Genomic DNA, 24,555 nt, shown 5'->3' on the forward strand with positions numbered 1-24,555 from the left:
TGAGGAGGGAGGGAGGGAGGGGGAGAGAGAGCGAGAGAGCTTTTTTTTTTTTTTTTTTTTTAAATATAAGGATACCATTTCTATTGGTTTTGGCCCTACCTTCTCACCTTTATGACCTCACTTAACCTAATTACCTCCTAAAGCTCTGTCTGGAAATACAGTCACATTGGAGATTAGGACTTCAGCATATGAATTTGGTGGGCACAATATAGTCCATAGCAAATACCAAGGAGTACCTACTTTTCTTTTTTTGCCTACCCAAGAGCCAATTTTTTTTTTAATTTATTTTATTTTATTTTATTTTATTTTATTTTATTTTATTTTTATTTTATTTTAATGTTATGTTAGTCACCATAGTTAGTCATCATTAGTTTTTGATGTAGTGATCCATGATTCATTGTTGGCGTATAACACCCAGTGCTCATTACAACACATGCCCTCCTCAATACCCATCACCAGGCTAACCCATCCCCCCACCGCCCTTCCCTCTAAAACCCTCAGTTTGTTTCTCAGAGTCATAGTCTCTCATGGTTCATCTCTCCAATTCCCCCCCCCTCATTTTTCCCTTCCTTCTTTTTTTTTTTAATTTTTTATTGTTATGTTAATCCCCATACATTACATCATTAGTTTTAGATATAGTGTTCCATGATTCATTGTTTGTGCATAACACCCAGTGCTCCATGCAGAACGTGCCCTCCTCAATACCCATCACCAGGCTAACCCATCCTCCCACCCCCCTCCCCTCTAGAACCCTCAGTTTGTTTTTCAGAGTCCATCGTCCGCAAGAGCCAATTTTTGAGATTGTATCTAAGAGATTGATACAGGAGGATATATATGTTCCTGATGGGAGAAATCCTGGAACCCCATGAGAAAGGAGGCATTGGCCAAAGGGTGACCATCTAGATTTGCCCTTGGGCCCTGGTGGTGGTTGGGGATGGTGGTGAATGAAATGGAGACTTCAGAGATGATCCTGATTGGTTTTGGATAGAACTTCACCTTGGGCCACTCCTTTGGGGACAGCCTTGGGGCTCAGATGCAGGCTGAGAATATTCTCAGCATGGGATGCTCTGGTGCGGATGCCCTGCAGCCCCGATGTACCCAGTTCTCACCCTGCCAGCTGAGTACTGCTGCAGGGGTGGAAGCCATTGGGTTTACCTCCAGCAAAGACATAGATTAGCCTTGCTCCTTGAAGGGTGAAGGTCAGAGGTTTGCTTCCCGGACTCCCACTAAACATCTTTCTAGCAGAAGATCTTTATGTGATGGACTTGATACTCCGTGAGATAAGGATATTGACAAGTGAGGAAGTTATTGGGTCTCAACTCACTGAATCAGCTTCTTTTACCCGCTGCCCAGATGGAAATGGCCCCCACATGACCCTGGATCCCTGGGCTCGGGGGACCACTCCCTACAGAGAGGGCATAACTTCGGGGTCTGTGACAGCCCCCCTCATCACTCCAGTTGACCCCACTCCACCCACAGTAGCCCCAGAGTTGGTGCGTGGGTGGCCCCATCTGGGAAGCTTGGGCACAGAGCTGGGTGGAGGGCCCTGGCCAGGCCAGCAGGATACCAAGCAGGCCAGGGTGGGGCGCAGAGCAGGAACAAGGTTGGATGCGGAGCTGGGAGGCCTGAGCGAGTGCCAGTGCATTCCCTGCCACAAATCACCTGAGGGGCTTGGGCAGGTCACTTCCCTGCTCCAGACCTTATGTTTCTTTTCTGAAGAAGGAAGACGTAAGCTTAGAGCGGAGCTCCCCGATTTTTCCCCACCAAGGCACACAGACAGTGGCAACATTGGGTGGCATACTAGGGTGAGCAGAGCATCTTGGTGCTCGGGGGAAACATGGGCCTCTGTGTGGGGTCAGTCTCTGGGCACATATGTCACCTACCTGTGGCTTGCTGGCTGAGAAGGCTTGGCCTGCGGGACCCAAGATCTCTACCGGTGCTTTAGGATGATGAGGCTGCCACCTTGTAGAACTGGATGGAGCCTGTCTGCACATGCACACACCAAGAGTTGGCTGTGAATTGCTTCCTCCATCATCTTTGTGTGGAAAGGCAGGGGGTGGGGAGCATGGGGTCTCTGTGGCCCTCCTCTAGGCCGCACTATGCCTAATCAGGGCCCTAGGGACTTGGAAAAGTATGTTCTTGTAGCTTTGGGGTTCTTGCTGCTGTCTCCTTCTAAGAATTAGGGTCCCTGTTGGGGCCTCCTGGAACATGTGTTCTTCTTTATCTCTGGCCTCCTCTCTCTGTTGGGGTTCTCAGAAGGTCCCACTGGGAATCTGTTGGCAATAAAAGCTGCCAGGATTCCTCCAGCACTCTCTGATGCCAGAGGCCCTGGGGGAAGGACCAGCCTCCCCTCCTCTCTGCCTAGTTCAAAGACAGGCCCTAGCGTCAGTGACTGGGGCTGGGATTACTGGTGTCCCGTTAGCCCTGAGTCCAAGGCTGGGAGGAGAGAAGCCTGGCTCTTCCCTGAACCATGGCAGCAGTGATGTTGGAGGCGTCCAGGTGGGAAGGGAGAGTTCACGGGGAAGTGAGGTTTTTCCTGTTTCTAGCCATTCAACTGCCCTTGCAAGCATGAAGCAGAGTGGTTAGGGAGGCAGCCTAGTACACAAGAAGAGTGTGGGCCTTAAGGCAGACAGTCTAGGGTTTGAATCCCGACCTGGCCACTTAGGGGAGTGTGATCTTGGGCCTCACTGGGCCTTCTCGAGCTGTAGTGCCTGTGCGTGTATAGTGGGAAGGTGATACCTACTGGCAAGGTTGCTATAGAGGGGTCACCGAGAATGGATGTAGGCAGAGTAACAGTCATCCTCCCTGTGCTGAGGATGCTCAGTAGGGGACAGGGGTTTGGGGGAGCTGAAGTCGGGAGCCCCTCCGTCCCCAGGTGTCCGTGACCCTGTGAATACTGCACCCCAGCTGGTCGCACATGGGCAGGCAGGAGAGGATGGAACAGGCGAGAAGAAGGTCTTCTTAGGGAAGGGAGAGACTGTTCAGGTGGAGAGAGGTTGTGGAAGTGTTCCATGCTCGGGTCACGTGGAGGGAGGCCATCAACGCAAGGGTGAAGGGTCTGGGAGGCCCAGGCAACAGTTTCCCTTGTAGCCTCGGGGCCATGCCTGGGGGATAGGGAGAAGCAACGGCAGATGGCCTCGGCTGGGCTATGCATTCTTCGTGAGGGGCGGGAGCCTCCAGGGCCTCTGCATCCCATGAGGGCCTCACCAGATGCATGGGCACGGAGCACGTTTATGCAAATATGTCTTTTCTGTAGCTGGAAGGGAACTTAGAGATCACCTAGGCCCACCCCTTCTCCCAAGGGGCTGATAGAAACACCTACTCTCTAGAGTTTTGCTGGGACTAAACGAGATACTGCAGGTAAATGCTTGACTCAGTGCTGGGGCATATTGCACTAAAATATGTAGCTATTTAAAACTTATGGAGTTTCTCTAAGGGCAGATGGCCTGGAAGCTTGCATCTGGGAAGTGGTTGCAAGCCTTTTGGTGACATGAGGCTGCCTCCCACCCATGATAGTGCTTGGTGGGGGCTTGGGTGGGAGGTGACTGGGCAATTTTCATGGGACAGTAGGACCTGGGGACTCCTGCTGAGCCACTCTGGCCTTGCTGAGCCACACTGTGGAGGGTTGGGGACACATGGAGGTGGGTGAAATGTCTGGGCCTGGGGCATTTTGTGGGTTGGAGGAAGACGCAGTGGGCGGTGTCTGCCTCAGTTGGCCAGTGAGCCTCTGGGGTGGGTGGGCCGTCTTGCCTGGCTAGGGGCAGGAAAGGCCTAAGGATGTGTTGGGCTCAAGTGGTCCCCTTTTTGGGGGCTTAGGAGTGGAGGGAACCCTATCCCTGCCAAGAAGCCTGACAGGTGGCCCCTGACAGATGAGCACCACCTTTCCCCTTGGTGCTACAGCACTCTCATGTGTTGGGGGCACGTGTGTGATCGTGGGTGTTGGTCTGTGTCCATGCGTCCATGCTTCTCTGTATTCCTGTGGGTGCCTCGCGCTCTGCTGTGCTTCTAATACATATCCACACAGAAGATCCTGGAGTACTGGGTGGGCCTGCCAGACCTAGTTCAAATCTTGGCCTTGCCCTCCCAGCTGGGTGACCCCAGGGTGGGTCACTTGACCCTTCTGACTTGTCAAATGGAGCAGTTGGGGCCTGCCCTGCAGGGATTGGTGGTGATGCATGCATAGCTCGTCACGTGGTGCGGGGGCACTGTAGAGGGCGGGAGGGAGCTAATGGCTTCAATGTGGTGTTAGACCGCACAAGGAAAGGTGGCGAAGAGGTGCAAGCAAGTCTGAGGGGCCTGTGTGTGCTGCATCTTTGGAGTATCTGAAGGTTAGGGAAGGGCGGGGTGCTCCTAAGTGCTTTGTGGGAGAGATGGGGCCTGGGCCGACCTGTTTAGTAAACACTGAGCTTGCTGTGTTCCAGACACTACATCAGACACTGCTTTAGAGTGAAGCAGACTCACGTCCTCACTGTCTAGTGGGATGGGCAGACACCCATTTAGACGCCCACTAGGAGGCTTATTGGTGGTGGTGTGGTGTAGACCAAGGGCTGCTCAAGAGTTCAAGGAGCCTGGGTAAATCAGGGAAGTCTTGGAAGAGGAGAGGGGGGTTCTGGGAATGCCATTGCTGGCAGCGTCATGGCTTAGAGGCCTGGCCCAGCTGCGGTGATGGGAACCATCTTCTGGGCCTGGTGGGCTCCGAGGACAGTGAAGAGAGACCCTTGTGTCACATGGGAGATTGGCCTTGCTGGGGTATCCGTGCTTGGGACTCCTGCCCTGGACTTCTCCAGGACAGAGCTCAGCATGACTGCCTGGCTAGGGGGCCTGGGTCCCTGGGGGGGGGGCGCTGAGCTGCCCTTGGGTGGGGGAGAGGCTTAGGTCCTGGGCTCCAGAGTCAGGCCTCTGTGAAGGTCACCTCCATGGCCAGAGTTGGGGCCTGGCTCAGCTCTGCTAGATGCCTCAGGAGGCCCCTTCCTTTCCCTGGCTCCTCTGAGGGGGTGCCCGAGCCTTTGTGCCCCCAGAGCCTCCTCCTCTCAGGGTACTTAGCGGAGACTGGTGAGCAAGGGCTTTCCTGGCTCAGCCTCAGCTGGTTGGCTGGTGCCTCTCAGAAAGCCCCTTCTGAGGTAGCCCCTGGGAGGAGGTGGTGGGGGTGGTTGGGGATGGAGAGCAGGGGAGGAACTGAGGAAGCAGGCAGCCTGCCCCCCTGCATGGTGGCTTAGGCGATAAACTGCTTATCCTCAGGTTGTCTCCCTGAGCCGAATGCAGAAGCGTGTTATTTAAATTTCAAAATCACATTCTTCTTCTAACAGCTGTCAGAGACTCTGAGTGTCAACGAAGACTGGGCTTTAGCTGCAGCTGTCACCTCTTACACCTCCCCTTTCCGAGGAACTCGTCTGATGGCCCAGGGAGAGAGGGTGTGGGGTGGCGGGATGGGGCCTGTGGGGACGGGGGGAGGGGAGGTGACTGTGTGGATGGGGTCAGGTGCCCAGTCACTCCTGCCATGCTGATCAGCAGTTGGGAGCAACTGGGAGGAGGCAGGCCCCACCATCAAGGGGCACTGAGGCGTTTCCCCCTTCCGTTTCCTTTCCTGCTCTCTCCTGTCAGCATGGTGACCTAGGGCTCCTGGCAGTGGGGGGCAGGATTTGCTTGCCCTACGGTGTGAGCAGGGTGTTGGTGACATCATGTTTTGTTGCCTTTGTGTCCAAAGAAGAAATTGCTATGAGAAAAAAGAAAGGAAGGAAGGAAGAAAAGGAGAGAACAAAGTTTAACCCCAAAGAAAGACTTTTTAATAGTAGAATTTGAGATGTCATGGTTGGGGTGAGGTTTTTGGGGTGAAGACATTTTCTGGTACTTTTTTGGGGGGGAGGGGCAGGGGGAGAGGGAGAGAGAGAAAGTGCAGAGGGGTGATGGGGCCCTTCCCTCCACACCCGGGGCAGAGCCTGACGAGGGGCTTGATCTCATGATCCTGAGATCATGACCTGAGCCAAAAGCAAGAGTCGGATGCTTAACTGACCGAGCCACTCAGGCGCCCCTTCTGGTACTTTTAAAATAATATCTCCTAGGGGGCACCTACTTGCTTCTCCTTGGGTATGTAAGACAGGCTCTGCCAGCAGAGGTGATGGGGAGGGTTAGTTCTGGGCTGGGTCTCTCTGCTCTTTAGAAGCTCCTGAGATGGCTCTGTAAGATTCTGCTCCCCTGAGCATGCTCCTGGTTTAGCCATGAACTGTATTCACCTCATTTACTCCAGCATAAGGCAGGGTTTGGGTAAGTGCCCTGGTAATGCGCCTTCCAACCATATCTGTTGATAGACTCCTTTAACCCCATGGCTGGAGAGAGAAAGGAACAGGACTGAGTGGGGTCAGGTCAGAGTGAGTGGAGGGTGGTGTGTGTGTATGTGTGTGTGTGTGTGTGTGCGCGCTGTGAGCCTGTTATGTGTTTGTGTGTGGAGTGGTGTGTATATGAGTTGGTGTGTGTGTGTGGGGGGGGTGGTGTGTGTGTGCTGTGAGCATGTTATGTGTTTTTGGAGTGGTGTGTGTGTATGAGATGGAGTGTGTGTGGTGTGTGTGTGAGGTGGTGTGTGCATGTGACATGTGTGATATGTGTGTGCGGTGGTGGTGTGTGTGTGTGTGCTGTGAGCATGTTATGTGTTTGTGTGTAGGGTGGTGTGTGTGTGAGGTGGTGTGTGCCTGGGGCGTGTGTGATATGTGTGTGGGGTGGTGGTGGTGTGTGTGTGTGTTCTGTGAGCATGTTATGTGTTTGTGTGTGGGGTGGTGGTGTGTATGTGTGAGGTGGTGTGTGCATGTGGCGTGTGTGATATGTGTGTGGGGTGGTGTGTGTGTATGTGTGTTGTGAGCATTGTGTGTGTGTGGGGGGGTGGTCTGTGTATGTGTTCTGTGAGCATGTTATGTGTGTGTGAGGTGGTGTGTGCATGTGGCGTGTGTGATGTGTGTGGGTGGTGTGTGTGTGTATGTGTTCTGTGAGCATGTTATGTGTGTGTGTGAGGTGTGTGCATGTGGTGTGTGTGATATGTGTGTGGGGTGGTGTGTCTGTGTTCTGTGAGCATGTTATGTGTGTGTGTGTGTGAGGTGGTGTGTGCATGTGGCATGTGTGATATGTGTGTGGGTGGTGTGTGTGTGTATGTGTTCTGTGAGCATGTTATGTGTGTGTGTGTGAGGTGGTGTGTGCATGTGGTGTGTGTGATATGTGTGTGGGGTGGTGTGTCTGTGTTCTGTGAGCATGTTATGTGTGTGTGTGTGTGAGGTGGTGTGTGCATGTGGCATGTGTGATATGTGTGTGGGGTAGTGTGTGTGTATGTGTGCTGTGAGCATGTGTGTATGGGGGGGTGGTGTGTGTGTGAGGTGGTGTGTGCATGTGGCGTGTTTAATATGTGTGTGGGGTGGTGTGTGTGTGTATGTGTTCTGTGAGCATGTTATGCGTGTGTGAGGTGGTGTGTAAATGTGGCATGTGTGATATGTGTGTGGGGTGGTGTGTGTGTGTATGTGTGCTGTGAGCATGTTATATATGTGTGGGGGTGGTGGTGTGTGTGTGTGTGAGGTGGTGTGTGCATGTGGCGTGTATGATATGTGTGTGGGGGCAGTATATGTGTGGTGTGTGTGTGGAGTGGTGTGTATATGAGGGTGTGTGTGCGTCTATGTGTGTGGTGGTGTGTGCGTGCATGTGTGTGTGTGTGTGTGTGTGTGTGTGTGTGTGTGTGTGGCTTGAGCGGGAAGGTGCAGAAGGGTGATGGGGCCCTTCCCTCAGTGGAGCAATCATTGCCCCCAACCCTCTTTTCTGCCTCTTAGGGAAGCCCTGGGAACACTGGTCCAGGGGTGAACACAGAGGGGCATTTGAAGATGGGAAGGCCATTTTCACGTGATCAACAAAAACAGTTAGTGGACTAAACCTTTATATGTGTGTTTTGGGGCTTCCTACCGTCTGGAGGTTATGTTGTTGAACTCTGGATGCTTACGTCCCATCTCGCAGAGGTGGTGTGTGTGTGAATTCATCCTTCAAACTCCAGGAGCATCCTGTACGCGCTGTGCCCTGTTTCAGGGGCTGGGGGTGTGCCAGTGAACAAGACAAGGGAGTTAGTTGCCCTTATGGAGCTTACTTCAATTCGCCGGAGACAGAGAAAAACAGAAGACAAGCCAACAAACAAATGAACAGCACCACCAACAAAAAGATAGTGAGGAACGCCATGCAGGATTAAATAGGAGGACAGGACAGAGGTGGCTGGTGGGTCTTCCAGATTGGAAATGCCAAAATCGGACTCCCAGGAAGGATCCCACCATGGAGTCCAGGGAATGGCAGAGGGCACATCTAGGGGAAGGTCCCCAGGAGGGGACGCCATGAGGGAGGGTGGGGCCTGGGGAGGCCATGTGGCTGGGGCCCAGTGAGTGAGGTGGAGGTGGTGTTTGGGAGGTGGGCACAGATGCAGGCAGGGGCCAGCTCACTGGGATGCTGCCGGCAAGTTAAGGACTCTGCATTTCATTTTAAGGGTGATGAGAAACGTTGGAGGATTTTAGGCACTTGAGCAGCACAGTATGATTTCTGCTTTTGAAAAGCTTACTCCTGCGCTGTGGGAGAGTGGACCATGGGGCAGGGAGGGGCACAGGCAGGGGAGGAAGCTGGCGAGCAGTGAGAGGCCGTTGCACTGGCTGGACTCCTAAGACAGTAGCGGGTGAAGGGGGTGCATGATCTGGGGTCTGGCGTGGGACGGAGCTAAGGACAACTCTGGTAATTTAGGCTTGAACAGTGATGGTACTGCTGGATATTAGGATGGGAAAGAGGGAAGGAGAGGTTGGGGGGGGGGCCAGTAATCCAGAGTTCTCTGTCGGCCACAGTAGGGTGGAGGTGCTAGTCAGACCTCCGCCTGAAAATGCCAGTAGGCAGTTGGATGTAAGCCTGGAGTTCTGAGGAGAGGTCAGGGTTGATGTATAGATGGAGAGTCGTTAGCATATAGATGGCGTTTAAAGCCATGAACCCATGAGGTCACCTAGCAAGAGTGTGTGGACAGAAAGACAGGGAGGCTGGGCTCTCCATGCAGGGGACGAAGAGCAAGCAAAGAAACTGAGATAAGGGCCAATGAGGAAGGGGAAACCAAGGAAAGGGTGAGGGGGGAAGCCGAGGGAAGCACAGGTCTCAAGAGGGAGGAAGGGGTCAGCTATGCCAAATGTAGCCAAGAGGTCAAGTCAGAGAAGTTTAAAGACATGACCATTGCGTTTGGCAGCATGGAGGCCACTAACGACCTTGGCTGGACTGTCCTTAGTGGGGCCGTGGGTTGGAAACTTGATTTGGGGAGGATGGAAGAGAGGGTGTGAGGTAGGAAGGTAAAAACAGCAACCGTAGGTGGCTTTTTGGAATTTCTTTGTGAAGAAGGACTTTTCATGGTGAGAAAAGTATATTTCATAGTCAGTAAAAAAAATTTTAGCTTGTGGTTGGTGCCTCCAATCCTTCATCCATTCACTACAAATAGAAAATGCTGATGAAGGATTTAGGTGAATCACATCAATACGAAATGCTTCAATTTTGGTTCTAATTTTTATAAACACAAAATTAAAGCTAACATATCATTGTGGGAATTGGTGTGAGTATGGTAAAATTCCTGGTTAAAAAACCCCACCCAAACTACATTTAAAAAGACACAGAGCCCTCGAAAGTGGCCAAAAAAGTCCCTTCAAAAGGTGAAATGATGAAATTTTAATTTTTAATTGCTTAAAACACAAAATTAAGACCAATAAGCCTTTTGAAGAATTGGAGAAAGAACTCTGACAGTGGTTAAGATTTGACAAAATATAAAATGATATTCAAGAGCAATTGATTTTTGGAATTTATTTTCAGTGAATTTGCCATTCATCAAATTGACTTTCGGTGTTGGTCCACTTCCAAAAATACAGCTGACCCTGGAGAGTGCTGGGGTGGTTGCGTGTTGTGTGGGGCTGGAGGGGAGGGGAAGTCCCAGAGAAGGTTGAGGATATAAGGGAGCCTGGGACTGCCGCTGGTTTGAGGGGCAGCACCCAGAGCAGCAGGGACAAAGGTTGCGGTCCCACTGGATCCCTGGGCCTTGAGCGAGGACAGAGGACTGGCAGGCGAGGCATCCTGGGATTGGCAAGGTCATCTCTTGGGGAAGTTGAGGTACCACTTCATGCAGATGGTATGGGGCTCCTGGCCACCACTCTCATTGGCGAGGAAGATCCTGGAGTTCCTGCTCTCTTAGGCTTCTGGATGAGCAGAGAGCACTCTGGAGCCTTCCTCTTGATCACCAGTGAGGAGACTGGGCACCCTTCTATCTTTTGGGGTGTGGTGTGTGAGGCTGGAGCAAGGGGTACACGAGATGGGCCTCTTCCTGCAGGGTTATGTGACAATGGAGAGATGGAGGGAGGGAAGATCTTTCCAGGTGGGGGACATATTCGTAAACAAGCATTTATGGTGCATGTGCCACGTTCCGGAAACCCGGAGAGACATTTTTATCTACATTATCCTGTCTAATCTTTAGCATTGTCCTGTGTGCAGGCAGGCTGGGTGTTTATCCTCATTTTGCAGATAAGGAAAAGAAATGAGACTCAAAGAGTTTGCATAACCTGCTTGCTCTGCTAGTTGGTGGCCCAGCTAGGTCCTCTGCCTCCCCACTGGGCCAGAGTGCCTGCTCATAATCACCAGTCCAGCCCTGAGCAGGGACGGGCAGGGACACTTGTGGAGCCTGCAGAGCGAGGCTTAGGCCAAGGGTAAGTTTCCATCTGTTATTTGATTATAATCTCATTCAGACTGGAATGTAAGCTCCAGGAGGGCAGGAGCCTTTGTTGCTTTCGTTCATTTCTCTAGCTGTGCTCCACGTGTAGTGGGTGCTCAGTGTGCAGATGTTGGGACAGTGAGTGAATCTTGAGGGGCAGCTGGGCATGGGTATCCCCATGAGGGCGAGGGGTGTGGAGGTGATGGTGTGGGTGGCTACAACCCAATGGGGAAGGTGGGCTCCCTCTAGCTCCCCACCTGTCCTGCCTTCCATCCAGCCCCATTTAGAGTTTGTTTTGTCTATATCTCATTGTCACTTGCCTCTCTGTTCACCCTTACGTCCCCAATCATTTGGACTCAGTTGACTGTCCTTCTCTTTGAAGCTCTTGGCTTGGCTTCCAGGACACCTGACTTTCCACAACCTCCTGGTCCACTCCTTCCTATTTCCCTAAATGATGGTGTCCGAAGCTCTGTCCTGAGCCCTTTCCTCTTCTTTATCGTCACCCCCAACCTAGGCAACCTCATTTAGTCCTATGGCACTAAATAGCCTCTGTGTCGGTCATGCTGTTTTATGCCTCTAACTCAGACCTACCTCCTGCACTCCAGACTCATTTGTCCTTCTGCCTTTTCAACATCTCCACTTGGACATCTAGTAGGCATCTCAAACTTCAGTGAAAACAGAATGATGCATTTAGTTCTGCCCTCCTTCTCCCCTCCAGGTCTTTCCTGTTTCACAAAGTGATTCCACCATCCACCTGCTGGTCAGGCCCAAAACCTGGATTTCTCTTTCTCCTTATTCAGTGTCCAACCCATCCTGTTGGTTTTATCTCTAAGTTATGTGCAGAATGGGCTCAATTTTTGACATCTTTGTAGTCACTACTATACCCAGGCTACCATCTGTGGCTTCTCTTTCTTTTGCTTCATTAAGGAAACTTCAGCCACTTTACCCTTCCTTCAGCCTGTGAACATGCCAAGCTCATGCCTGTCTCAGGACCTTTGCACTTGCTTGGGATTCTCTTACCTTGGATTATTTGGGATGTTACCATGCCAAGCTCATGCCTGTCTCAGGACCTTTCCCTTTTGCTTGGGATTCTCTTACCTTGGATTTTTTGCACGTTTCACTCCTCCTGCCCACCATGCTTTTCAACTTGGATGTTACCTCCTAGGACAGGCCTTCCCATCCCCCATTCATTCTCTTCTGAATTCCCTTAGTTTATTTTCTTCATAGCACTTACCAGCACTTTAAATTACCTTATTTATTTGTTCATATGTTTATCATCAGTCTTTCACTAGACTGAAAGCCTCTGGAGAGAATGGACTTTGTCTTTCCAGTTCACAGCTGGATTTCTAGGGCAAGTGGTCAATACATGAAAATATTTGTTGACTCACAGCTGTGTGACTGACTGCCAGCCGACAGGGACTTGGGGTCTGTCCATGGAGGATGCAGATGCGGTTGTGAGCCCTCATACATGTGAACGTGTTTCTGTGCGTGTACATGCTGTGTTTACATGGGGCCAGGGTGGACTCCTTTTAGCCTGTTTCTAAATGAGGTGGAATGGGAGCTTCCTCTCTCCCTGCAGCCCTCAATGTTTTACACTTGTGTGTGTGTGTGTGTGTGTGTGTGTGTGTGTGTGTATGTATAGGGGGGTGAGGGTAGGCAGGAGAATCACAAAATGTAGAAGACCATACAGTTCAAAACCTGTCCTTTTTCAGGTGAGGAAGTGAGACCCAGAGAAGGCCAGGCTTTGTCTGGGGATTGACATACTGGGAGAGGCAGAGACAGAATCAGGCCTCTGACTCCCATTCTAGTGGCAGAGCTGCAGAGTATGGCCCAGGGAACCAGGGTGGGCCTGGGCTGGACGTTGCAGCCGGAAATGAGATTAGGGGCAAGCGACTAGGCTGGCAGTTTCCTGGAAGGCCAGGAGGGGAGCAGAAACACCCAGCGCCCCATTGGCTTGCAAGTATCACAGAATGGTGTCTTATTTCTGTTCCCATAGGGAGAGGCCTGTTGGTGGTTGGAAAGTCTGCCTTGATGGGCCTCCTGGTTGGGTTGGGGGCATGCTCTGATGACCACAGAGGGCCTTCAGTTGCCTTCTGCTGAGGGTGGGTTTGGTAAATGGTGTGCTGGATCGGGTGTGTGCGTGTTTGAGGAGGGGCGCTGGCAGCCCAGCCCCCGCTCCAAGTCAGTGGTCCTGCAAGTTTGGAAGGCTGCCTCAGAATCATGGGGGAACTTGCAAAATCCAGATTCTTAGGCACCAGCCATAGAGCTCTTGACAGGGAGGCGTGGCGCCTGTGCATCTGCATGTAACAGGCACTTCAGGTGACTCACAAACGCACCAAAGTTGAAGGACCTCAACCGTAAATCAGTGACTTCCCTCCGACTGCATGTGCCCTGCTGCTGCAATGGGAGATGGGCGTGGGAATAAATATTTTCATTTTAATAGCAGTGCATTTTTACACGTGTTAGAAAAATTCAGAACTAACAGAGATGTTATCATTTAGGATAAATCCGGGTAGGTATTAAAAAATTTAAAGGGGCTCCTGGGTGGTTCAGTCGGTTAAGCGTCTGACTCTTGGTTTCTGCTCGGGTCGTGATCTCAGGGTTTTGAGATCGAGCCTGGTGTGGGGCTTCATGCTCAGTGTGGAGTCTGCCTGCGAGTCTCTCCTTCCTCCTCTGCTCCTCCCCTTGTACATGTGCTCACTCGCTGTCTCTCCAATAAATAAATAAATCCTTAAAAAAATTTAAAAAGTGAGTCAATTGAAGAAATTTATGCATCTCACTTGTGTATTAGGAGATTTATTTAAAGAGAAATTAAGTATTTGTACGTGTGGTACTGGTAACATGGCTGAAATGATAAAGGTGGACCTAGGTGACTGTGGTGTGGCGAAGCCCCCTCCATACAAGTGTCACACGCTTACTTCAAGGAGAACAGTTTGAAGATCTAGGGACAGTTGGTCACCGGCTCGGGGCAGCACCCCAGGAGGGAAGAGGGGAGGTCAGCGAGGCTTGGCTGGGGTGAGGGAGCCCCTCTACAGTTGTTCGCCTGGCCTGCCTCAGGGTGGGACAGGGAGGGAGGGCAGGAAGAAGCCAGAGTGTGTCCCCCAGGCTGGAGCCAGGAGGCTGAGTTCCCTGAGGTTTTGGAAAGTACCAGGCCTGGTTCAATCCCCCTCGCTCTCCCTGGGGCAGCTGTTTGCCTTTACTCCTTGGCCCATCTGGGCTCCTCTGGGCAGGCCTGGGAGACCCGTGTAGGGAGGAGCAGAGTGAGTGTAGAGAGCAGGCTGGCCTAGGCCTGAATCCTTCGCCGGTCCTGTGTGGTCTCTGCCAGGGGTGTGGAGGGGGCGCGAGGGGAGGGTAGCTGGGGCCTCCCTCCCTGCCCTTTGGACAGTTTAGTCAAGGGGCTGAGGCCCACACTGGGTGAGGCTCCCCTTTGCAATCCAGCCCTCCCTCCTTCCTCCCCCAGTGGGGGCTCTGGAAGAGAAAACAAAGCCTTCTGGAGCCAGGGGAGAGGCGGCTCAGTGGTGGGAGAGAGTGCGTGTGGGAGGGGCTGTGTGCTCGGCCTGCCTGCCCGGGAACGTGCCTCCTTGCTTGGAGGGAAAGCCGCGCCCAGCCAGCCTCTGGGGCCGTTCCCCACCCGGGGCGGGCAGCCGCTCCGGGAGGGTCCGAAGGGGCCATTCCCCACCGGGGCGGGCAGCCGCTCCGGGAGGGTCCGAAGGAGCCGAAGGGGCCGTTGCCCACCGGCGCGGGCACCCGCTCCGGGAGGGTCCGAAGGGGCCGTTCCCCACCAGGGTGGGCACCTGCTCCGGGAGGGTCCGAAGGGTCCGAAGGGGCCGTTCCCCACCAGGGCGGGCACCCGCTCAGGGAGGGTAGGAAGGGGCCTCTTCCCTGTAACTAGGCAATTGCTGTTACTGTTGCCACATTTACTGTTTTTTCTAGGAAATTTACCAAGTTTTGGCCCAGGGGTTTACATTTCCCGCCCCCTAGCACAAGCTTTCACTATTCAGGCTCCAAATGGAAGGTACTGAGGCTGTAATTACACCGGCATTAGCTCAGGAACACGCTGAGAGGAGCGGGAGCGGAGCACCTGGGGAACCTAAAAGCAGCCGCGGGCCTAAATTAGCTGCTGCTAGGCATGCGGAGTCGCCCCGTTCCTCTCCGGGGGCCCTCGCAGTCCTCGCTCCCCTCACCTCCACCCCAGGCTGCTTCACTCGCTCTTCCCTTCTGCCCGCCAGCGTCCTGACAGGTGCAAGGAACGTGGAAGAACAGCCTGGCTGGCGGGGGAGAGAAGCCTTTGTAGAGGGAGTGCCCCCAGAACAGCCTGTGTGCAGACGGGTGTCCTTGGATCCTGGCCCCGGGCAGGATGGTGTGGCCTCAGCTCGGGGCGACTGCTCGGGAGGCTGCACCCCACTGTGGACAAGCCCCTGTTCTGGTCTCTGGGGCTCCTCTTTCAGTCTCCATCTCCAGGCATCCTGAATTGCTGTCAGCGCCTCCCAGCTTTTGCCCCAGCTCTTTGTTGGCTCAGCCTGGGACCCGCTTTGTACTCTTTTTGCTTCCTCTGACTCATCCTGTAGGTTCAGCAGAGATGCCACTGCTTCTGTGACCTCTGGTCTAGGCACGATGCTTTCCTCTCTGCTCCCACAGCACCCTGACTTCCCTGACACACAGTTCAGCCCCTTTGTTTCCAGCTGGGTCTCTGAGGAAGTGCTTGGCACGTAGTGGGCCTTCAATAAAGATCTGTTTATCCAATGAGTAGGAAAACCAACCTTGATTCCCTTTCTGCCTTAATCCCCCTTTTTATAAGAAGAAGAGAGGAAACTTTTCTCTTGCTGCCTTTGTAGGGCTGTTGTTGGCAGGGTGTCGGGGTGAGGCCCAGTCTTCGTCCATCATCCTCCGACTTTCACATCTGAGCCCTTCTGGGCCACACTGATACTTGATTACATATGGTCTTGTATTGACCACTATTGCTGGCTCTGTGTCATTTTGGCTTCTTTAATAATATTAACCAACAACTTTTGAGTACTTGTTAGGAATTAAATATTATTCTAAGTACGTTTATTCTTTCACTTGTTAAATTTGTCTTCAACACCTACCATGCACCAGACATTGGGAAATATGGGTACAGCAGTGAGTACAACCAATAAAGCCTCTGCTTTTATGGCGTTTATATTTGACACAAACAAATGACTAAGGAAGTGTATACTATGGTAGATGGTGATGAGTTGTGGGAAAAAGGGATCAGAGTAGGGATAATGGGAGTAGCTTCTTATTATGTATAGGGTGGTTGGGAAGGATTCACAGACAAGGTAGCATTTGAACAGAGACCTGAAAGAAGTGAGGAAAGGTAATGGGGGAGAGCTTTCCAGGAAGAGGAAGCAGCAAGTGCAAAGGCCCTGAGGTCAGGGCACAGTCCAGGAAGAGCAAGGAGGCCCTTGTGACTGGAATGGAGGAAGTGACCAGGAAGAGTAGGAGGTGAGGTCATATAGGGCAGTGCTGCCTAATAGAAATATGAGTCACCTATATAATTCTAAGTTTTCTAGTAGCCACATTAAAAAAATAAAAAGAAGTAAAAGTAATTTTAACAATATATTTGTTTAATATATTTCCAGAAGATTATTATTTTAATATGTAGTCAAACTAAAAAATTATTAATGAAATGCTTTACATGATTTTTATTTTTTCTTAGCACATCTTCAAAATCTGGTGTATATTTTCAAAATCTGGTGTGGACATCCCATTTTGGGCTAGCCACATTTCAGGTGCAATGGCCATGTGTGGCTAGTGGCTACTGTACTGGACAGCACAGATAGAGAGACCATGTCCCGAGTGAGATGGGAAGCCACAGGAAGTGTTGGGGCCCAGGAGCATTATTTCTCTGCCTTGGGTTCTAGAAGGTTCACTCCAGCTGCGATGAGAGGATTGTTTTGAGGCAGGGGTTGGGGTGGGCTCCAGGACAGAGCAGGGCAACTGGGAAGCGAGGCTCTTGCCAGCATGCAGTGATGATGGCTTGGACCATGGTGGGAGCAGTGGTGGTGGTGAGAAGTGGTTGGATTCTGCATGTGTTTTGGAGTTGGAACTGCCTGGTTTGTCTGACGTGGTGTGTGAATGCGAGAGGAGTCATGGAAGTGCCAAGATTTTTGGCCTGAGCTACCGGGAGTGTGAGTTGTTTTCAGAGGGATCAGGAGGACTGGGGCTGGGGAACAGCCTTGCGGGGAACATGTGGGTTTGGTTAAATTTGAGATGTGGGTGTCAGCCTTCCAGGTAGAGTGGGCAAGCCGGCAGTTGGACATACGAATCTGGGGTCCAGGGGGAGGTCTGGGTGGGGACAAGCCATGAGGGCCCCGGGGAGTAGGTGCACAGAGAGAAGAGGGGGCTGAGCCCTGGAGGAGAAGGTGGAAGGCTGCTTATGCGAGAACAGAAGACCAACAGAGAGGGGAAGGGAGTGAGGAAAGGGGGCCAGAGGGGGCCACCGGCTGTGTCCAGTGTCCTGATGGGCTGAGGACGAGGAAGCCCCAGGATCCCTGACCACTGACAAGAGCGGGAGGCAAATGCCAGGCTGCAGTGGGTCCAGGTGAGACCAGGAGGGGAGAAAGAGACTGTTGGAATGGACAACTCCTTTGAGGGGTTTGCTTTCAAGGAAGCAGAAAAATAGGGTGGTACCTTAACGGTGGGTATATGGTCATTAGGAGGCTTTTTTTCCTAAAGATGGGTGGTGTAACACCTGATGGGGATGATTTCGTAGACAGGGCAAAGTTATCATGCAGGAGAGAGAAAAAAATGAGCGATCTCTTTCATGCTCACAACAAGGCTATGTGGGAGATACTGTTATGCAGATGGGGAAACTGAGGCAAAGCCACTTGTTCAAAGCCACACAGCAGGGCCATTTAATGCCGATGGCTCAGTTCTGGAACACCCAGTCTTAACCGCTATGCTATTCTGTCTCTTGGTTTCCTAGCTAGATTTGTGAGCTCTTTGAGAATTGGGACGAGCTCTTACACATCTGTATCTGACACAGCACCCAGCAGAGAGGGCTGTGCAGAGGTGGGGTTTGATAGATCTTTAATGACCCGGAGACCAGGAACGGTGCTGGAAATGCTCAGGCACCTGTGGTGGCCACGGGAGGGGGGCATGGTGTCAGCCTCCCTCACCCCGCATCCTTCCCAACACCTTCCAGGACCTTGCATGACGTGGGTGGTGCTCACTAAATATTGGCAAGCATTTACTGGGTGGATGAAGAATGAATGAAGAGGCTGCGGCTCATCGGTCCTAAAAGCTAAACTGATGGTGTACACAGTGCTGGCACGACTGGGTCCCTGCTCTGGTTTACTACCAGTGTGCTGGGTGACCTGGGGCAAACCTTGCCCGCTTAGTGCCTCAGTTTCCTTATCTGCGAAATCAAGAGGTGGGGTTAGGTGATCGCCCATCTGGCTCTCATCAGAATGTCTCAGGTGGGCATGTGCAGACTGGATTCCTGCCTCCCTCCTCTGACTGTTGTCAGGATGGACAAGAGGCACTCTGTAGGTGGGGGGTCGGCTGGCAGCGGAGGGTCAGGTGGTTGTTAGAAGAGCTGAGACCTGCGGGATGGGGTAGCCACCACAAAAGGAACCCGACAATTTCTGAGAATTCTGCTTTGTGTCCAAGACATTCCGTTCTGTGGGCAGCGATGCAGAACTCAAAGGCATGGCGCTAACGCCAAGTCCCACATCCAGCACACCTACCCTTTGGCTGGCTATGCGCTCAGCCCTGTTAGAGTCCGAGGCTGGTCTTCAGCCCCTACCTCACACTACCGGGCTCCCACCTGCACTGTCCTTTTTAGTGGTTCTCCCAACTAACCGCTGCAGCACCCCCGCCTTAGGGCATTTTGAAACGTGTAGGGACAGCTTCAGTGGTCCTATGGTGGGGGTGAGGGTGGTGGCAGTGGTGCTGTTTGTACTCTGGCTGCTGAAGATCCTGTGACGAGGACTGTCCCTCCCTAAATGCCAGCAGGACCCTGACCAGAAGCCCGCGCAAGTGTGCTGCTGCTGGGTGCTCAGGGGCCTGGGGGCCCATCCTGCCTCAGCTGCCACTCAGTCGTATCACCCTGAGCCAGTCATTTTATTTCCTGTTTGTGAACAGGACTACGAACACCTAGTTGCTTGCCATTTTGGTTGTGGTAAGATTTAAATAAGACCCAATTAACAGTCCTCATCATCAGAGCTCCCCACAGGTACAGCTTGCTCTGTACCAGGCGCTGTCCTACGCAGGTACAAGTGCCTGGACCTGTTTATTCGCTCATTTAATCCTGGCTGTGTCCCCACCTCACCGATGAGGAAACTGAGGCAAAGGGCACCGTGGACGCCGGGAGGCATCCCCAGGGAGCGGGTGGCTGTGGGCTTCCGGTGCCCGGGCAGGCCTGTGACCCGCTCTCCTTCCGCTCCAGGGACAGGGGCAGACCCGGCGGTCAGCGCCAAGAGCAACCACTGCCTGGACGCCGCCAAGGCCTGCAACCTGAACGACAACTGCAAGAAGCTACGCTCCTCCTACATCTCCATCTGCAACCGCGAGATCTCGCCCACCGAGCGCTGCAACCGCCGCAAGTGCCACAAAGCCCTGCGCCAGTTCTTCGACCGGGTGCCCAGCGAGTACACCTACCGCATGCTCTTCTGCTCCTGCCAAGACCAGGCGTGCGCCGAGCGCCGCCGGCAGACCATCCTGCCCAGCTGCTCCTACGAGGACAAGGAGAAGCCCAACTGCCTGGACCTCCGCGGCGTGTGCCGGACCGACCACCTGTGCCGGTAAGCGCGCCGCCGCCGCCGCTCCCCACCCTGCGCTTCCGGGCCCCGCAGAGGGGGCCTCGGACGTGCGCAGACCCCGTTGCCGGCCGCTTCGTTCGTTCGGCGCAGGTTTATGGTTTGTCTGCCTACTCCGTGCTCAGCTTGTGCTCAGCTGGGTGCCGAAGCCGAGGTGAACAAGCCAAGGAGCAGAGAATTTCAAAGCATAGACCCCTAGAGCCTGGACTAAGAAGGGACCTTCAGTGAATTGGGTCCCACCTCTGGAGGAAGCCCCCACCTCAGGTCCCCGTGAGGTCATGTGGCCACCAGGACGGGGCTTCGGTAAATCCCAGAGGTAGCTCCCAGTAGGCTGGTGCTGCCGTGCCGTGCGGGCTGGAGTCTGACTGCCTGGGTTTGACTTTCCCGCTCACTAGCTGTGTGATTCGGAGCAAGTTGTAAACTTTCTTGAGTCGCCATTCGTTCACCTGTAAACGGGAGTAAACGTGCCCACATCACAGGGTTATCCTGAGGATTAGAGGATGTGATGTGTGCCCAAATTTCAGCACAGAGCCTGGCTTAGAGGAAATGCTTAGTAAGTGTAGCCTAATTATCAGGAAGGTTTTTTTGGTTGTCGTTAGAGTGAGTTGAAATGTGCTTCTTTAGAGTTCTTCTGCCTTCCCTGTTTGTTGTTAAGCACTTCTCTAGCCGCCGTGGCGCCCAGCACTCAGTTCTAAGGGTGTGCGGAGGTGAATGCTGTGCTCTGCGAGGAACAGCCGGTGCAGAAGGGGAGACAGACGAGGCAGCGATCCCAGGGTAGGGGATGAGGGCTGTGGGCTCTCAGATGAGGCTGCATCGGGAAGGGACATCTGCCTCAGCCTGGGGGTCTAGGGGAGCGGGCCTTGAGCTGAACCTTGAAAAACGAGAAGGAGAAAGCCAGGGAATGTTGTCAGCTGGAGAAGCATATGCAGAGGCTGGAGGGTAGGAGAGAGCCTGGCCTTATGGGGCGCTGCGGATGGTGGGCGCACGTGGTGAGGGCTGTGAGGTGGGGGGCCACAAGAAGTTTGCTTACTCTGTGCTGGACGTCGGTTTATTATATGGTTTATTGAATTTAATTCTCACAACAAAGCTACGAGGTAGATGACTATTACCATTTTTATCTGTCACATGAGGAGATTGAGATACAGAAGGTAGTTTGCCTAAGGTCACAGAGCTCATACATTTCGGAGCTGGGATCCATCCATCCCGCTGCTTTCCAGCGTAGCGCCCTGGCCTGCACTAAGACGGCAGCCGCAGGAGCGGAGAGAAGTGTATCATTTCAGATATGGTTGGTAAGTAGACTCGACAGGACTGGGTGATTGGTTGAAAGTTCGTTCCCCGGAGGCAGAAGTCATTTCTGTTTTGTTTACACCACACCTCGTCCTACACAGAGAGCCTGGCACATGGTGAGCACTCCACAATCATTACTTGAATGGACAAATGAATGGGGACCGCCATGTTTCCTAGTCGAGTAATTATGGGACGAAGGAGCCATTCAGCGTGTGGTGGGGGGAGGTTTGGATGTGCAGCATTTGCGGTGCCTGGAGGACCGTTGTCATCCCCTTGGCTATGCCTGGGGGCATGCCCAGTAAAGGGGCTGAAGTGGAGAAGTGGGTTTGGGAGCTGTTGGGTGCCTTACTGGTGATTAAAGCTCCATCAGTGAGTGGAATGGTGCAGGGTGGGTTGGTGGAGCCCAAGAGGGAGTCTAGGCTGGAGATGCCTACAGATTTGGGCATCCTCAGTGTTTTGGTGATAAGAGAAGCCATTGGTGTGGATAGTGAAGCAGAACTCTGCTAGACACACGAGTTCTTCAGGGAGGGGCAGAGGAAGGAGAACTTGTGACAGGGAGGCTCGAGGTGGAAGGACAGCCAGGAGAGAGTGGGCCAGAATCCAGAAGAGAAGGGGGTTCCTGAGGGAGGCAGTGATTGAGACGTGGTGCCTCGTGGTGTGGATGTGCGTGTGTGTGTGTGAGTGTGAGTGTGAGGGTGTAGCAAAGTGTATGTGTGTGGTGTATATGTGTGAGGGAGTGTGTGAATCTGTGTGAGTGAGTGAGTGAGTGGAGGGTGGAAGCCAGCTGTGGTTGGTCTAGGCCTGGCAGGAGGCAGATGTGGAGTACCGAGGCAGAGGCTGCAGAGGGAAGAGAGGCCTCTTTGTACCATGGGAGTGCTGGGGCCATGTTGGATGAAGGGGGAGCGCTAGTTTGGTTTGGAAAACAGGCAGTGCCTGAGTTCAGAGGGCTCCGGTCCTGATCCCCCGAGCTAGCTGCAGGGCTCTGGAAAACTGTGAAGAAGGTGGGCCTTTCTCTTTTGCTTGCTTAAAAAAATAGGCCTTATCACCTACGGACACTGATTGAGGCAATTTAAAATAAACTATGCAGGGGCACTTGGGTGGCTCAGTCAGTTATGTGGCTGACTCTTGATTTTGGCTCAGGTCACATCTCAGGGTCCTGGGATCGAGCCCCCATAAGGCTTCATGCTGGAGCCTGGGGATTCTCTCTCCCTTTCCCTCTTTCCCTCCTCCTGCTCACACACACTCTCTCCCTCCCTCTTTAAAATAAATAAATAAATCTTTAAAAAGAAAACAAAAGAAACTTTGCATACAACAGGAGCATGGTTGGAAGAAAAAACCGAGGGCCTTGCAAAGGAAGTCAGGAGTGAATGCCACAGGTGTGCAATCTAGCAGTCACCGAGCTGGAGCTCTGAGCCTCATGGTGGCTGGGATAAAGTGGCACTATGAGTCCCAAAACACGATGGAAGGGGGCAGAGTGGTTCTTGGATGGAGAGGCATTCTCTCCTTCTAGGTGCTAACACGACCTGCCAGGCTGCCTTACCCAGTGTCAGTGCAATGACAGACGGGCCAGGAGCTGGTTCTGGGAGGAAGCTGGAGGGCCAGCTGAGTCCAAGCCCGGGGACGGCAGGCCAGGGCCTTCAGGAGCCTGTGCACACATGTGGGCCGGGTGCACCACGGCAGCGGGCCCCCCCCCCCAGCCATCTTGATGAGGAGCGAGTGGTAGCAGAGGAACCCCAGCACCCCCTTCACGAGTCCTCTGTTACGGAAGGACATATGTGGCTCCTGGGGGCATCTGTGGCCCTGAGGGAGGGGGGAGACTTCAGAGTAGGGTGGTTTCAGGCTTATAGAACCTCTGTGTCTGTTTGAAGAGCCAGAGGGGCTTTTTGTTTGTTTTCCCAGGGGTGGGGGGAGCCAGGAACGAGATAGGGGAATAAGCCTCACGTCATAGAACCAGAGGGGTGTTTCAACAAGTTTCAGTGTCGGGAGGGTCAGGAATGAGGCGTCTCCGGGGCTAAGGGCTGACGGTGTCTGAGGCACTGAGCCAGGTGGAGGGGTCTCTGGGCGTCAGGACGAAAAGTGGGATGGCAGCCGCCACAGGACCCACGACAGTGTAGTCTCTACATGTTTGAACTGGGTCCAGGGTAGAAGTTCTAGGTGCTCCAGGATGTGACAGGGTGAGTTCCTGGTCTAGACCCAGGGCATCCCTCCACCCTTCCCTGCCCAGCCCCTCGCCCCACATGGCTGTAAAGTGTGGTCGTGCAAGTGGAAGGGCAGGGATGGAGGATGGCCTGGAGCATTGTTCCGGCCTGGCCAGGTGTCCTCTGGGGAGCTTTGCCTATCAGCGTTGAGGCTTGAGTTGGGGTGGGAAAGGTGCCCTTGGGTGAAACAGAGTGATGGTGGGGGGCGGAAGTGGTCGTCGTGGACACACTCGAGCTGGAAGACCTGCCCTTGTTCTCCCGGGTGGTCCTGGATGGGCCATTTCACTCTTTATGCTCTCCTTTTCTTCATTGATCCCAGAGGGATGCTCACCAATCTCCAAGGACCCCTCCAGGTCTGTGAGTCAGTCTGTTGAGGTAGCCTTCTCCCACTGCACCTGCTCCACTCGAGGTTATATACCTGGAGAGATGAGCTCTCGGCACAAGAGGACACGGCAGAGACACCTCCTTGGGGTAGAGGATCTGGGAGGGCAGATTTGAAGGACCTAGGGGCAAGCCTGCAAGGAGAGGAGCTGATTGTTTTTCCATGCTCCTGCAAGCCTGACTTACTGACCCACAGACCCTTTCCCCATGTCCACGGAGGAGCCTAGTGGGGACGGGTGGCGGGAGGGGGGCATGTAGAGAAGAGGCAGCCCAGGCTTCATTCTCCACTATGCCCAGGAAGGAGCACCCTCCTTTCCCTTCCTAGCAATGGATCCTTTTAGGTTTCTGTCCTCCAGGGTGGGCATCATGGGTGGAAATCTTTGCTGTGAAATGGGAGAGCACAGTGCTGGGGTGTTTGGATCAGGAAGTGGACACCCCAAGCCTTCCTTTCCTGGATACTTTAATGGGCAAAGCTGGCTTTGATGGGGGTCACGGGGAAGCTTCTTTGAGCTGACTCTTTGAGAATGAGGCCCTGGCCTGCAGGCAGCTCTCAGAACCTGCCCTGTATCCCAGTGCTCTAGCACCCAGTCCTCACTCTGCCAAGCCTTCCTGGCCCACCTCACCTGGCACTACATTAAAGTAGGCCTGTTAGTCTGCTTTGGGGCATACTCAGAGGCAGGCCTTGTCCATCCCCAGTGTGATATTGAGCAGACTCTGCTGTGCCGTCTTGTGAAATGTCACTAACAAGGACATCTTCTTGTGGGGCTGGGGGTAAAGGGGAAGCACTTCAGAGTCCTCCCCTGGTTCTTTGGACCAGGATCAGCATGGAAGCTTCCTACTCTAGCCAAGATTCCAACTGGCCCAGAAGTTGCATACGCTATCTCTAGCCTTTGTCTGGTTCATATCCACTGAGCCTTTAGACCTGTAAACTTAAGACTAGAAGAGGCTTTTCCTTTTAAAGTCTTCTGATATGGAGTCTGGAAAGCCCGGAGAATCTCTTGGAATGAATCCATGGAATCTGGCTCAATTCTCTCACCCCATCCCTGCAATGGGCCATGACCTACTCTTTTTTTTCTTTAAAAACAATCTTTTGATTGCTACTCTCAACTTTCGCTCGTTGGAAGGATGGTCTGGATTTTGTGTGTGTGTGTGTGTGTGTGTGTGTGTGTGTGTGTGTGTG

The 24,555-nt window shown here is 53.1% G+C and overlaps 1 protein-coding gene across 3 annotated transcripts in view; it reads left to right on the forward strand.

Annotated features, from left to right (window-relative positions):
- Positions 1-24,555, forward strand: part of GFRA2 (GDNF family receptor alpha 2) — an 85,884-nt gene that overhangs the window by 13,618 nt on the left and 47,711 nt on the right. For all 3 annotated transcript variants that reach the window (XM_036075217.2, XM_036075218.2, XM_036075220.2), the window contains one exon: positions 19,140-19,494. In XM_036075217.2, the coding sequence (XP_035931110.1) occupies positions 19,140-19,494 (355 nt within the window). The remainder of the gene's footprint in view (positions 1-19,139; positions 19,495-24,555) is intronic.

Source organism: Halichoerus grypus, chromosome 3 (assembly GCF_964656455.1).
Source record: "Halichoerus grypus chromosome 3, mHalGry1.hap1.1, whole genome shotgun sequence".
Taxonomy (NCBI): domain Eukaryota; kingdom Metazoa; phylum Chordata; class Mammalia; order Carnivora; family Phocidae; genus Halichoerus; species Halichoerus grypus.